The 12003-nt window shown below is 42.0% G+C and overlaps 1 protein-coding gene across 3 annotated transcripts in view; it reads left to right on the forward strand.

The window, feature by feature from the left end:
- The window catches only part of Dis3l2 (DIS3 like 3'-5' exoribonuclease 2), a 328742-nt gene that overhangs the window by 206788 nt on the left and 109951 nt on the right, over positions 1-12003 (forward strand). For all 3 annotated transcript variants that reach the window (XM_021163217.1, XM_029476858.1, XM_029476861.1), the window contains one exon: positions 9214-9293. In XM_021163217.1, the coding sequence (XP_021018876.1) occupies positions 9214-9293 (80 nt within the window). The remainder of the gene's footprint in view (positions 1-9213; positions 9294-12003) is intronic.

Raw genomic sequence — 12003 nt, forward strand, 5'->3', positions numbered from 1 at the left:
AAGGAAAGGAAAGGAAAGGAAAGGAAAGGAAAGGAAAGGAAAGGAAAGGAAAGGAAAGGAAAGGAAAGGAAAGGAAAGGAAAGGAAAGGAGGAAAGGAAAGGGGAAGAAGGGGGAAGAAGGGGGAAGGAGGGGAAGAAGGGGAAGAGAAGAGAAGAGAAGAGAAGAGAAGAGAAGAGAAGAGAAGAGAAGAGAAGAGAAGAGAAGAGAAGAGAAACCATGGGGGAAGGTTATGACTTTTGTCCTTATCAAACAAGAGACTCACTTCTTCCTTCATGACATCCTCCCATGGTGCATTCTCGTTGCAGCCTACCCAGACTCCATTGTCAGCCCGATTGCTGTAGTCAGCTGCTCTGCTGTATTTTCTCTGTCTGGGCTCTAATTTCAATGCTTTTTATTTTCTCTCCTTTGCCCTCCCCCACCCCCTGAGAGACTAGCTGGATAGAAACCTTTGTGTGTTCTCAAATTAGTCCTGAACACCTAGAACAGTAGATACCCATTACATATTTGTTGGATGAAAGAACTCTGGCCTTTTTTTCTTGTTTCCAATACCGTCTTCATGTTGATGCTTCATTGGTTCCAACAACTTGAACTTGTTCTTGACAAAAAAAAAAATGAGATTTTATGAAAAGGACTACAATTATACACAATTATAATCCGTTTAAGAAAAAAAAAAAGGAATGGGCATATTTCTTGAGAAGTATCAGGTTTGAAAGGGTCTGTGGTTTAAAGGGAGTCAGTTGATCTTTGTGGCTACAAAGAGACCTAAATGTAGTTTCTCAGCCTATTTTAGTGCAGCCGCCCACCATGCTTTGTAACCTCAGAGCTACCTAAAGTTGAAGGCATGCCTAATGAAGCAATGCACTCTTTTCCCCACTCCCCATCCCAAGGATTCAAGACGTGGGCTGGCTTGGGTTTGGAGACACCAGGGATTACATTTGGGCTGGGGTGAGCTTCCAACAGTAGTGATTCTATGACTGAAGTCTCTGAAGTAATACAGTGACTTTTAGGATATCTATCTACCTACCTGCCTACCTACCTACCTGTCTCTATTTCACATGGATTGAGGATGTAGACCAGTCATAGAGCAGTTGCTTAGGCTCTGGGTCAACAGAGAGAGAGAGAGAGAGAGAGAGAGAGAGAGAGAGAGAGAGAGAGGAGAGAGAGGATGGATAAATGAGAAATTGGTGGGATGATTTAAGTATACAGGGCAGCAAAACAGTGGAAAGATAAAGAATAGAAAAGAAAGGAGAGTTCTCGAAGTGTAATTTGATTTGAGCCATTTAAAGGCTTAAATATTAAAAAATAAAATTAAATCTAAGTACTGAAGAATCTGAAGCAAAAACTTGATTTTAAGTTCAAGGTTAACCTTGATACATAGTAAGATCTTGTCTCAAAAAAAATAGTGATTTATGATAAATCGAATTTAAAAAAAATCAATGATTTTGTAAAGATATAAAAAGGAGGGGAGGAGGGAGAAAGAGAGAGAAGATAGTTTTGGGGCAAGGTAGGTGAGCAGAAACTCCTCTCATTAGACAAGTGCCAGCCAGTCCATACACAATTTTATTACTTATAAAATTATGTTTAAGTGAAAATCATCCAGGAACACTAAAACCGCTAGCTGAGTGGCTGTTTGTGAATAGTATATTCATAAGATATAGAGTGTCTTTTTCCCTGGAAGGTATTTTCTGTGTGTTGGGTAACAAGGAGCTATCAGCTTGGTCTGGCTATGAGTACCTTAATCTATCTACCAAGATGGTCTGACAGTGTGCCTTCTGATAGGATACATGTCTTAGTCAGGGTTTCTATTCCTGCACAAACATCATGACCAAGAAACAAGTTGGGGAGGAAAGGGTTTATTCGGCTTATACTTCCATACTGCTGTTCATCACCAAGGAAGTCAGGACTGGAACTCAAGCAGGTCAGGAAGCAGGAGCTGATGCAGAGACCATGGAGGGATGTTCCTTACTGGCTTGCTTGCTCTGGCTTGCTCAGCCTGCTCTCTTATAGAACCCAAGACTACCAGCTCAGAGAAGGTCCTACCCACAAGGGGCCTTTCCCCCTTGATCACTAATTGAGAAAAATGCCTTAAAGTTGGATCTCCAAACACATACTGCAGTCCAGAGGGCATGGAAAGTTCTGCAGCACTGCTCCTACAGGAGTTCAGATAGGAAGAGAAAATAATCCAGTGCATAAAGGAAGATATGTGGAGGGAAACAGAAGAAGCAAATATGGCTGAATGGTGACCTCTAGGGAGTCGTTCATGGGGAAAGGGGGTTTGGGGATTTGCTGTGAGGCCCAAGCTACCCCAAAACTCATTTTGTAGCCCGGGCTGACTTAAAACTGCTGACCCTCAGCCTTGAGCTACCTTGAGACTCACCTCTGATGGGTCTTTGTCGATCATTTTACAGCTGTTCTTCCAATGTCCCTGAGAATTCAGAGGGAGGAAGGTTATGTTGAGCACATTCTCTGCTTTTAAACCATGGCTCCCCTGACTGGCTCTGGCTTCCTGGCTCCACAGTAGCAGAGAAGCTTGTCATGTGGCATTAGCAGAGCCACGAGGAGTTCAGTGGGTGAGTGAGTAAAAGAATGGAACAGGGAAAAGTCATTTCAGGTGCTTCTGAGTCCCATTTCATCTTTGTCTTATAAAAAAATCAAAGAGCTTAAGAACCACATTCATTTTCAAATATTTGCCAGCTCTTGAGGCTTCTTTTTGTGGAGTCAGAGTTAAAAATTCCTGGCTAGGTAAAAGAGACTTTCCAAGAATGCCATGCCATTTCTCTCTGCCCATAGTATGTCCTCACGAGTGCCACTTCATTACTGACTGGAAGGTAGAAGAACAGGACTGGTGACCTTAGACTTTTATCATTTTTTTTTTAAATCTGGAATTTGACTCAGCATCAGCTGTCAGTAGAACTGAGAGAGAGAATTGGTATTAAGGTTTTGGCAACTGCCATTTTTAAAAGTGGTTGTTGCACCCCTTCCTAGACTAGGAAGGGCAGGGTAAATTTTGAGCTAATGAGGCTGTTACCAGACACTGCAGCACTCACCTGGTGGGCCTCTGTGGCAGTGTTCTCAGGGTGCAGTACCATGGATAAGTACTCTCTTTGTCCCTTTCTTCTGATATGTTTTAAATAAAAACTTTTGCTTTCTCTATTAATCATGACACCATTTAACTAAGAAGGTGTTAGAGTAAATATTTTATTCCTTATCCTATGAAAGTTATTTCTTAGATTTTTTTTCCATTCTCTTTTACCCATTCACCACCGTTGACCCAGATCCTTCCCACCCTCATTGCTTGCTCTTAAGAGGACAAACCCGGAGTCACGGGCAAAGGAGGACCTCTATAAATTTTGTTAATCTGGAAATGGTTCTCAAACCACAGTTTGTAAAACACTATTTTATGAGAAAAGAAGATGGGATGAAGACAGAAAAGGACATCCTTGGAAACAATAACAGTGTGGTGTGGCCACAGGATCCCATGCCAGGAAGTCAGGAGTTCTAATCCTCAATGTGTTTCCCAAGGCACAGTGGCAACATTGAATGGAAAAGTGCTAAAGAGAGCCCTTTGGTTATTTTTTCATTCATCTCTCAAGCAGTTCTTCATTGCATGTATGCTCTCAGTGTTACAGATACAAGTCAATGTCTGCCAGAGCAGGTATTGTCTCTGGCTTGTCACAGTGGTAAGATCTGTACATAAGTAAATAACAGTATATTGAGGACAGTGGCCAGCACCATTGGAGAGGAGCAGGTCACAAGCATGGGTAGAATAGGACAGAGTGTGTAGCTTCCACTCTGTAGAGTCACAAAGATCCCTGAGGAAAGATGGCTCCTGGGTCTCTAAAAGCAAGGTTGGTCTTAGACCTTAGAAACTGGTAGGTAGATTCTCCTTGTACAGAAATAGAACAAACAGTGGTTGAGAGAATATGGGATACAGACAAGCTGGGAATGTGAGATTTAAATAGAGAAGTGTCTGAAAGGCTTTTACTCCTAAGCTGAATTTCTGTTTTATTCTTTAAGGAGCTGCAGAGGGGTTTGGTATTTGCTATCTGCTAATTGATCTGGCAATAACCATGACCTTAAGGAGAAATTTCTGTGATAAGTGGTAGGGGTCATGGCTAAAATCTAGTGAGGTGAATAGTGACGGAGTACTGTGGAGACTAGGCAACTGCTTCTAGCTGAAAGGGGTTAGAGATGGTGGCACCTTGAGGGGACAGAGGAGACAGGATCACCTAGAGGACGTGCAAGACGGAGGAGCAGAAGTCTCTTCTTGCATGTCTTTCTTGGGCTCTTGGCTGGATCATAAGGGAATACAGAGGCTTTTAATTATTCTTCATGTATTTTTTTTTTCTAGAGCCAATGGTTTCAAGTGAAACAGACTGTTTTGGAACTTTACTGTCCCTTTAAAAAGTTCTTCTAGCCCCTCAGTCACGTGCTTTCGGGTTATATAACTAACATTCTGCAGCCTCCTGGAGTCTCATTCTTTCCCTCCCCTACCTGGCACTTTCCTTTCTCTGGGTCAGGTTTAGCTTCTTTCTAACCATTGTTGCGGAACTCTTTAAATATTTGGTCTCACAGGTTCTAAAAGCTGGCAGGCCAGGCTGCTCTCTGCATGTTGTGAGACCAAAGCCTTCCAAAAAGGGGGCCAGTAAAATCTCAAGCATGTTAGCAGAGTGAAGCAGCCTGAGGATGCAGTGCACCCTCCTCCATACCCAAGAGCTCCCAGCCACTGTGGCCCTCACTCACCACACCATCATTGTCATGGCAGGTTCCTGATCATGGAGATGACAGTAGGTTAACTAACTCACTGGGCACTGAGGAGTGTGGCTTATCAGGGGCATGCACTGTCCATTACTGCCTTGATCACCATAGTGGGACTGCAAGTCTAGAGTTCACTCCAGCAAAGCAAATCCTCCTTCGGAGCATTCTAAATTTGATACTATCTAGAAGTTTGTTCTTAGCCCATACTGCATGGCTCTTTGTCCCAGCATGCCCTCAACAGTCCCATCTTAGTATATATGGGTTTATTTGTGCTCCCCAATTTAGCTTTGAGAAGCTTGAGATACTATATATAATGTAATGACATTCTTAAAATTAGGAAATGGGGCAAAACATATCTTTGAATAGAAAAATAGGTAGAAGCTAGAAACCACAACTGTCTTCTAGAAGATGGGTTTTCTGAGTTTCCTGAGTCAAAATAAAGACAGAATCAAAAAGCATAAAATAAAAATAAAGCATAAAAATGTATGCATCTGTGAGATTAGCTCACAGGACTGTTTCCTTGTATTGTACCAACTTTATCCATAAGTATACATAAAAGAACACTGCTTAAACTGGCTCCTGGATCCATCAGCCTTCCTGCAGTTAGCAGCATAGCCCCCTGTTGGCTTCTTACAATGTCTCTCAGGCTGGGCCTATGTGGTGTTAAAGCCTCCTGTAGGTCAAAAGTTATACTGGAGGTCTGTGTAGAATGTCTCATTACAGGCCATTGATCTCCAAAGGCGCTTCCTTGCAGAACCCAACTTCAGGAAGATGCTGGATGACAGGAAAGAGCCAGGGAATGCATCTGGCAAATGCATCTGGCAGGACTGCTGGTACCAACTTAAAAGCACTAAAAAGTCCTGTAATTAGGAGATTGATCCAGCATATATAAATTGAATTTTTTCTTTGATACATTAGAAAATCAACTTGAAGTTATCAGTGTTCTATTAAGAGCATGTAGGAAAGTTCTTCAGTGTTGAGGATCAAGCCTTGAGGAAGAGCAGCTGTTCTTTCACTAAGCTACATCCTCATCCCCTCACACAGTAAGATTTTTAGCATTCTGCCTGTGTTACAACTAACCAACTGTGCTATTGTGTCAAAAAAGTATGCCTGTCCCAATCAAACAATATCTGAATTTATGTAAGTGAATTAATATAATTCTCATGTGCCATGAAATGATTCTCTTTTGATTTGTTTTCAACCATTTAAAAATGCAAAACTGAGGCTGGAGAGATGACTTAGCAGTTAAGAGCACTGGCTGCTCTTCTAGAGGGCCCAGGTTCAATTCCCAGCATTCATAATGCAGCTCACAAGTGTTTGTAACTCCAGTTGTAGAGGATCTGACACCCGCTTTTGGCTATGACAGACATCAAACATACAAGTGGTGCACCTACAAACAAGCAGGCAAAGCACCCATCAAATAAAATAAAAATTAAAAATTAATAAAATGCAAAAGCTGATGTTGGCTTTCAGGCTATTTACAAGCAGGTGGCAGGCCTTACTAATCCTTGATTTTCACTTTAACTTAGACTTTACGTTCCTGCCTTAAGAGCAGATAAAAAAGATTATGGTGAAATAAACTAGAACTTTACTCAGAAAATAACTGTGGGAGAGCAAGGGGAAAAAAGCCATTTACAAACTAACCACAAAAGTTGTACTGTATTGCTGATGACTGGGTCTGTTTCAGGCTGGAAATGTTCTCGTAGGCATTAACATTCATTCATTGTGTTCTTAGAAATGAATGCCCCAGAGCCTCTGGAGAAATTTACAAAGATACAACTTACTAGTTAATCCTCCAAGTAAATTAATAAGCCATGCCCCACCCAAGCTAACAGCATTTTTTATTTTGACCTTGAAGGACTTTCTTTCAGCATCTTATGATGTCATTATGATGAAATAAAAGGACCACAGCATCCCTGCTACCCCGTGTGACACGTCAGCTTTAGTTGCACAAGTACTTTTTATTGAGTACTCAGTGTTCATAAAGCATTTGACTAGGTTTTATGGAGGAGACAAAACTGAGCAAGGAGCAGTGTATCCTTCCTTTACCTTGTGAACTAGGTTTGAGGTCCTCCCCATTGTACAGTTTATTACTGTATAGTGAGAATCAACTTAATCCTCCTGGGGCTTTCTATTACTACACATCCAATGTTTCATTTTATACAGTCAGAACGGCTAAGATTTAAAAACTAAATGAATGAATGAATGAATGAATGAATAAGTAAAGGAAGCAAATGCTAGCTAGCGTGGATGGAGGAACGGGGAGCTCTTTGCTGATGGTGGGGTTGCACACTACCTCATTCACTATGGAGATGAGTGTGGAAGCTTCTCAGCAGGCTAGATGTAGATCTACCACATGGTCCAGCTCTACCACTCCTGGGCAGATTTCCCAGGGATTCTCTGTCCTTACTGCAGAGAAAACTGCTTATCTGTATTCATTATTGCTTTATTCACAACAGCCAGTAATGGGGAAGAGCCTAGAAGACAGTGAATTAATGAATAGATAATGAAAATGTAGTAATATACACAATGAAATATTAAGCTATAAAGAAAAATGAAATTATGAAATTTGCAGGCAAGTGGATGAATCTGGAAATCATTTTGGTATAACCCAGTCCCTTGTAGACAAATGTTATATGTTCTTTCTTATATATACATTTTAGCTTTGGATCTTTAGATATGTGTGTTTAAATTAGAGTACCCATAGAAGTCAAGAAACTAGTAAAGGGGTCCTGAGGGGAAGATTTCAAGGAAAAGGAGAGAGAATACAAGTACTGGAGAGTAGGGAAAGGGAACAGTGGAACAGGCAGGGTTAAATGAGAGTGCTGGGAAAAAGGCTGGACAGATGACTCAGTGGTCAAAACAGAGGACCAAAGTTTGTTTCCAGCATCATGTCAGGTTGCTCCCAGCTGTCTGTAATGGCAGCTTCAAGGGGTCCAATGCCTTCTTCTGGCCTCTGTTGGTACTACATTCATGTAATACACTAATACACTCCGGCATACATAATAACATCAAATAAATACGTCTTTTTAAAAATGGGGTAGATGTTAGAAGGACAGGGTAGAGAAAGGAATATGGGGAAGAATAACAGACTTTTGAAAATGCCATATGGAAACATATTACTGTAGAATATGCATGTACATATATACATAGATAGATAAAAAGAGTTGAAATGAAGTTATTCTAGACCCTCCTCCACATACAAACATTAAAGGCTCATTGCTCTTGGTCACCTCCAGAATTCATAGGACTTGGGAGATCAAGCGAGTATCAACCTGGAAGCTTCATTCCACTGACTACCTGTGGGTATAAGGATAAATTTTTCAAATGTAGTTAGGGATTATGCTGGTTTAGTAGATCCTGACTTCACTATCCATAGATAGTTAGGTTTCTAGTACTAGGCATGCTTTCTCTCTAGTTGATGGGCCTTGGTGCTCAGTTAGAGAGCTCTTGTTTACCATCAAGCTATACATGCCATTACTGCACCCTTAGTGTTATCTTGCCATGATGTTCATTGTTGTTGTTTATATGCATCATAACTTCCTCTCCTGTGGGCTCACTGACGGTAAGATAGAAATTCCTCGATCTCTACTGCTCTGTGCAGTAGGCAACCTACACACCTACATGCTGTATACCCATATAGCTAAATAGGACTTTTGCTTGCTTCTCTTCCTTGGAAACTTGCATAATGCCCTCTGGTATAATGAAAGCTAGTCCCAGAGAGGAGGTTTTCCAGTCAGATCCAGCTCAGGTCCTCTTAGTCCTATCTGAAGTATATAGTGTCTTCAGCTTGCTGTGGTGTATGTATAGAAGTCATAGCAAAATTTTCACGGGTAGATCCTCCCCTTCTACCTTGTTGAAGCAGGGTCTCTCTTTTTGTTTCTGTCATACTGTGTACCCCAGGCCAGCTGACCCATGAGCTTCTGGGCAGTTCCATAGGAGTGCTGGAGTTATAGATGTGTGTACCACATTCAACCTTTTGTGTGTGTTCTGAGTGAGGTAGTTGGCTGTCCCAGGGACACAAACTGTGATCTGGAATGTTTCTGACATGGTATAATAGAATTATATTATGCTTAGCCAGATTAACTATTTGGCCCCATTTTTTAAATAACTATTCCTGGGTCCTGTCCCTACCTCAGATACCACATAACATTCTTTGGCATACTCTGAGAGAGGGTGCAGAAAAGTATCTGTAGCTGATCCTTGAAGGACCTGATCCCATATACCCCATTGACAGGGAGGCCACAGATCAAACCTCCCTGCTGCCTGATGGGACCTGTTCTCTCTGGGGCAAGGAGAAGTTTGGGTCAAGTCACAAAGTGGAAGAGAATGGTGATCACATCTCTGACTCTCCCAGCCTCACATTTCTCTCTCCTTATGTGCAAAACAAACTGTTCTTTAACATTCTGTGACAGTGGATTATTTGTGATAATTCTGTTTTCCATCTTTCCTAGAAAAGACTGTATCTTCACCATTGATCCATCAACTGCTCGTGACCTTGATGATGCCCTCTCCTGCAGGCGGCTCACTGATGGTAGGATAGACATTCCTCTGCTACTCTGTGCCGTAGGCAACCTGCACACCCATATGCTGTATACCCATGTCAGGCTTCCTTGTGCTGTTTCAGCAGCCTAATGGACAAGGACAGGGTTGCTTCATTCCCGAAATTGGCAATACAAGCTAAGTAGAATGGGGTAGCAGCAGACACTACCTCCTGAGACATGGTTGTCTAGGCCTGACTTGCAGAAGCCCCTCTATACCATGTAGCTCTTTGCCTATTATAAAGATTGTGAGGGCTGGAGAGGTGACTCAGTGGTTAAGAGCACTGACTGCTCTTCCAGAGGTCCTGAGTTCAACTCCCAGCAGCCACATGATGGCTCACAACCATCTGTAATGGGATCCAATGCCTTCTTCTAGTGTGTCTGAAGACAGCGACAATGTACTCGCATATGTAAAATCTTAAAAAAAAAAAAAAAGATTGGGAATGGCCAACTGTTAAGGACTTTGGAAAAGTCAGGGTCTCAGTCATGGATGATTGTAGTAGACAGAATAGTAGCAACTGATTGTCAAAAGACTTGGAGACAGTGTGAGAAAAAAATCCCTAACAGTTTTCTCCATCCCTGCAGATACATTTTCTAGGTATGTCTGACCCTTTTCTTAGGGGTGCCTTGGTTACTACTATGACATTGATTATTCTTGAAGATTACTTTAGACTAACATGGCCTTTGATGGTGTACCAGTGAGGTATGCGCTTTTTATGTTTGTCTGCCACAGAGCATTGATGGCCCACCTTCAAAGTATTCACCCCTCATCTTCCTCTGGTGCAAACCTCAGTGTTTCCTTCTCTGTTGCAATAAATAGTGATGATTATCAGACAGAAGCTAAGAGACAGAACATGCTGCCTAAAACTGCTTAGCTTCTTTTAGTAGGAGCTTTCTCCACCCACCCCACAAATAATCCTGTGGATAAGACTCATGCGTGCTAGGCAACACTCTGTTACTGAGCTGTATCTTCAGCACAGTACTCTCAGTTATGTTTCTATAATCTAAAATTAGGACAGCCTATTTACAAGAGCAAACTTTGGCCCAACGCCTTACATTCTGATTACGCTCTGCTGTGCACCTCTTGCTTGAGCAAGCCTCCTCTCTCTGCAGATCCTACTCTCTAAAACACCAATATGAACAGTACCCAAGGCAGAGGCCTGGTGATGCTGGGCCTTCCTCTCCTGGGGTTATAGCTCCTCTCTGTTAAGTGGTTGAAAACGGCTGTTCCATTTATTCTCTCTAGTTTTAAGTTGTTTATAGCAGAAGTCTAATATCTGTTTCTCTATCTCTGGTAGCCTCAAACTATTGAACTTGCAGGGAGAGCAGGGAGAGCAGGGAGCTAGCATATGTCCTTCCTCACTCACTCTGCAGAGCCACTTCACACTTCTGCTATGCAAGTGTGAGGGCAAAGGTTTCATGGAGAAAATGGGGGTGGGGTGGAATGCTGCAAGAAAAGCAGATTAGCAGCAAGTAATGTTTTTTATTTGTCAGACCATACAAAATCACATAGACATTGTTCGCAGGAATTCAGCCACAGCAGGGGGAAATAAGTTACCAAAAGACTAAAGGAAAAGGAGAAGAGGTAGGTCAGGAAAATGCCAGAAAAAGTCACAAGTGTAGGCATATAGACCTGGACTGGAGATTATAAGCAAGATCCATGAGGAGTGAGGTAACAGAGACGAGAAAGAGAAGAATCTGTGGAAACAGGTGGCAGAAGGGACAAAGAAGAGACCGAGGTGGGTCATCCTGGATGGTGGGAGCTCTCCACAGGTAGAAATTGGGAAGTCGGGAGGACATGCTGCTGGTTTTGATCAGGCTACTACATGGAGTTGCCTGTCTCATAATAAGCATTTATATGAACCACTGCTAACCTATTGTTAAAGGACAAGAGAATAAATAAACTGAGTAGATGGTATCATAAAGCCATAGCAGGAGAGCCCTGAGGGGAGACAAGCAGCGTACCCAGTACAGAGATTGAACCTAACCTCCTAGGAAGATGGGATCATAGGCCATTTTCCTCTCTGTCCAAATTTTATAATGTGGTAATAGTAGCTTTATAATGAAAAAGCTTTGTAGTAAAAAATTATGAGGTGCCAGGAATCCCAGGCTGCTCAGTAGTCACCCATTGTGATCAGAGGCACCAAGTGATCAGAGCTTTCCTTCTATGTGCTTGGTATTTCTTGCATTCCAGAGAGACAGTTGACATCTGTGCATCTGGCGGGGCAACAGCAAAAGGAAGAAACCAGCGAAGTCTTGGGAAAAGCCGAGGTAGTCAGTCAAGCATTTTTATGGTGGCACTTCCACAGTTGGCCATTGGGACAGCTGGATCTGCCAGGATCATTTATCCAGGGAGATGAAAAGCAAATAGGCAAGTCCAGTTTGGATTGGGATGGCCTTGGCTAAGTTCAGATTCCATTAGTTACCAGTTCATGTCAGTTCCTACTTAGAGGAAAATATTTACTGTTTTAAAAAGCAAATAATGTTTTCTGGCCATATTTATATAATCTGTGTTTATTTAAATAAAATACTGTATAAAATGTATGTTTTTCTTTGGTCTCACAGAAATCATCTCAATGGCTATTGTGTGAAAAATCAACTCTACAGACAGATAGAGCCTTCCAATGCTCACACTTCCTTCCATAGAGTTCCAGGGTACACCCGGGTCTTTCCTATCAGGTGCAAGATACAGACAATCAATTG

This window comes from Mus caroli, chromosome 1, assembly GCF_900094665.2.
Source record: "Mus caroli chromosome 1, CAROLI_EIJ_v1.1, whole genome shotgun sequence".
Lineage (NCBI taxonomy): Eukaryota > Metazoa > Chordata > Mammalia > Rodentia > Muridae > Mus > Mus caroli.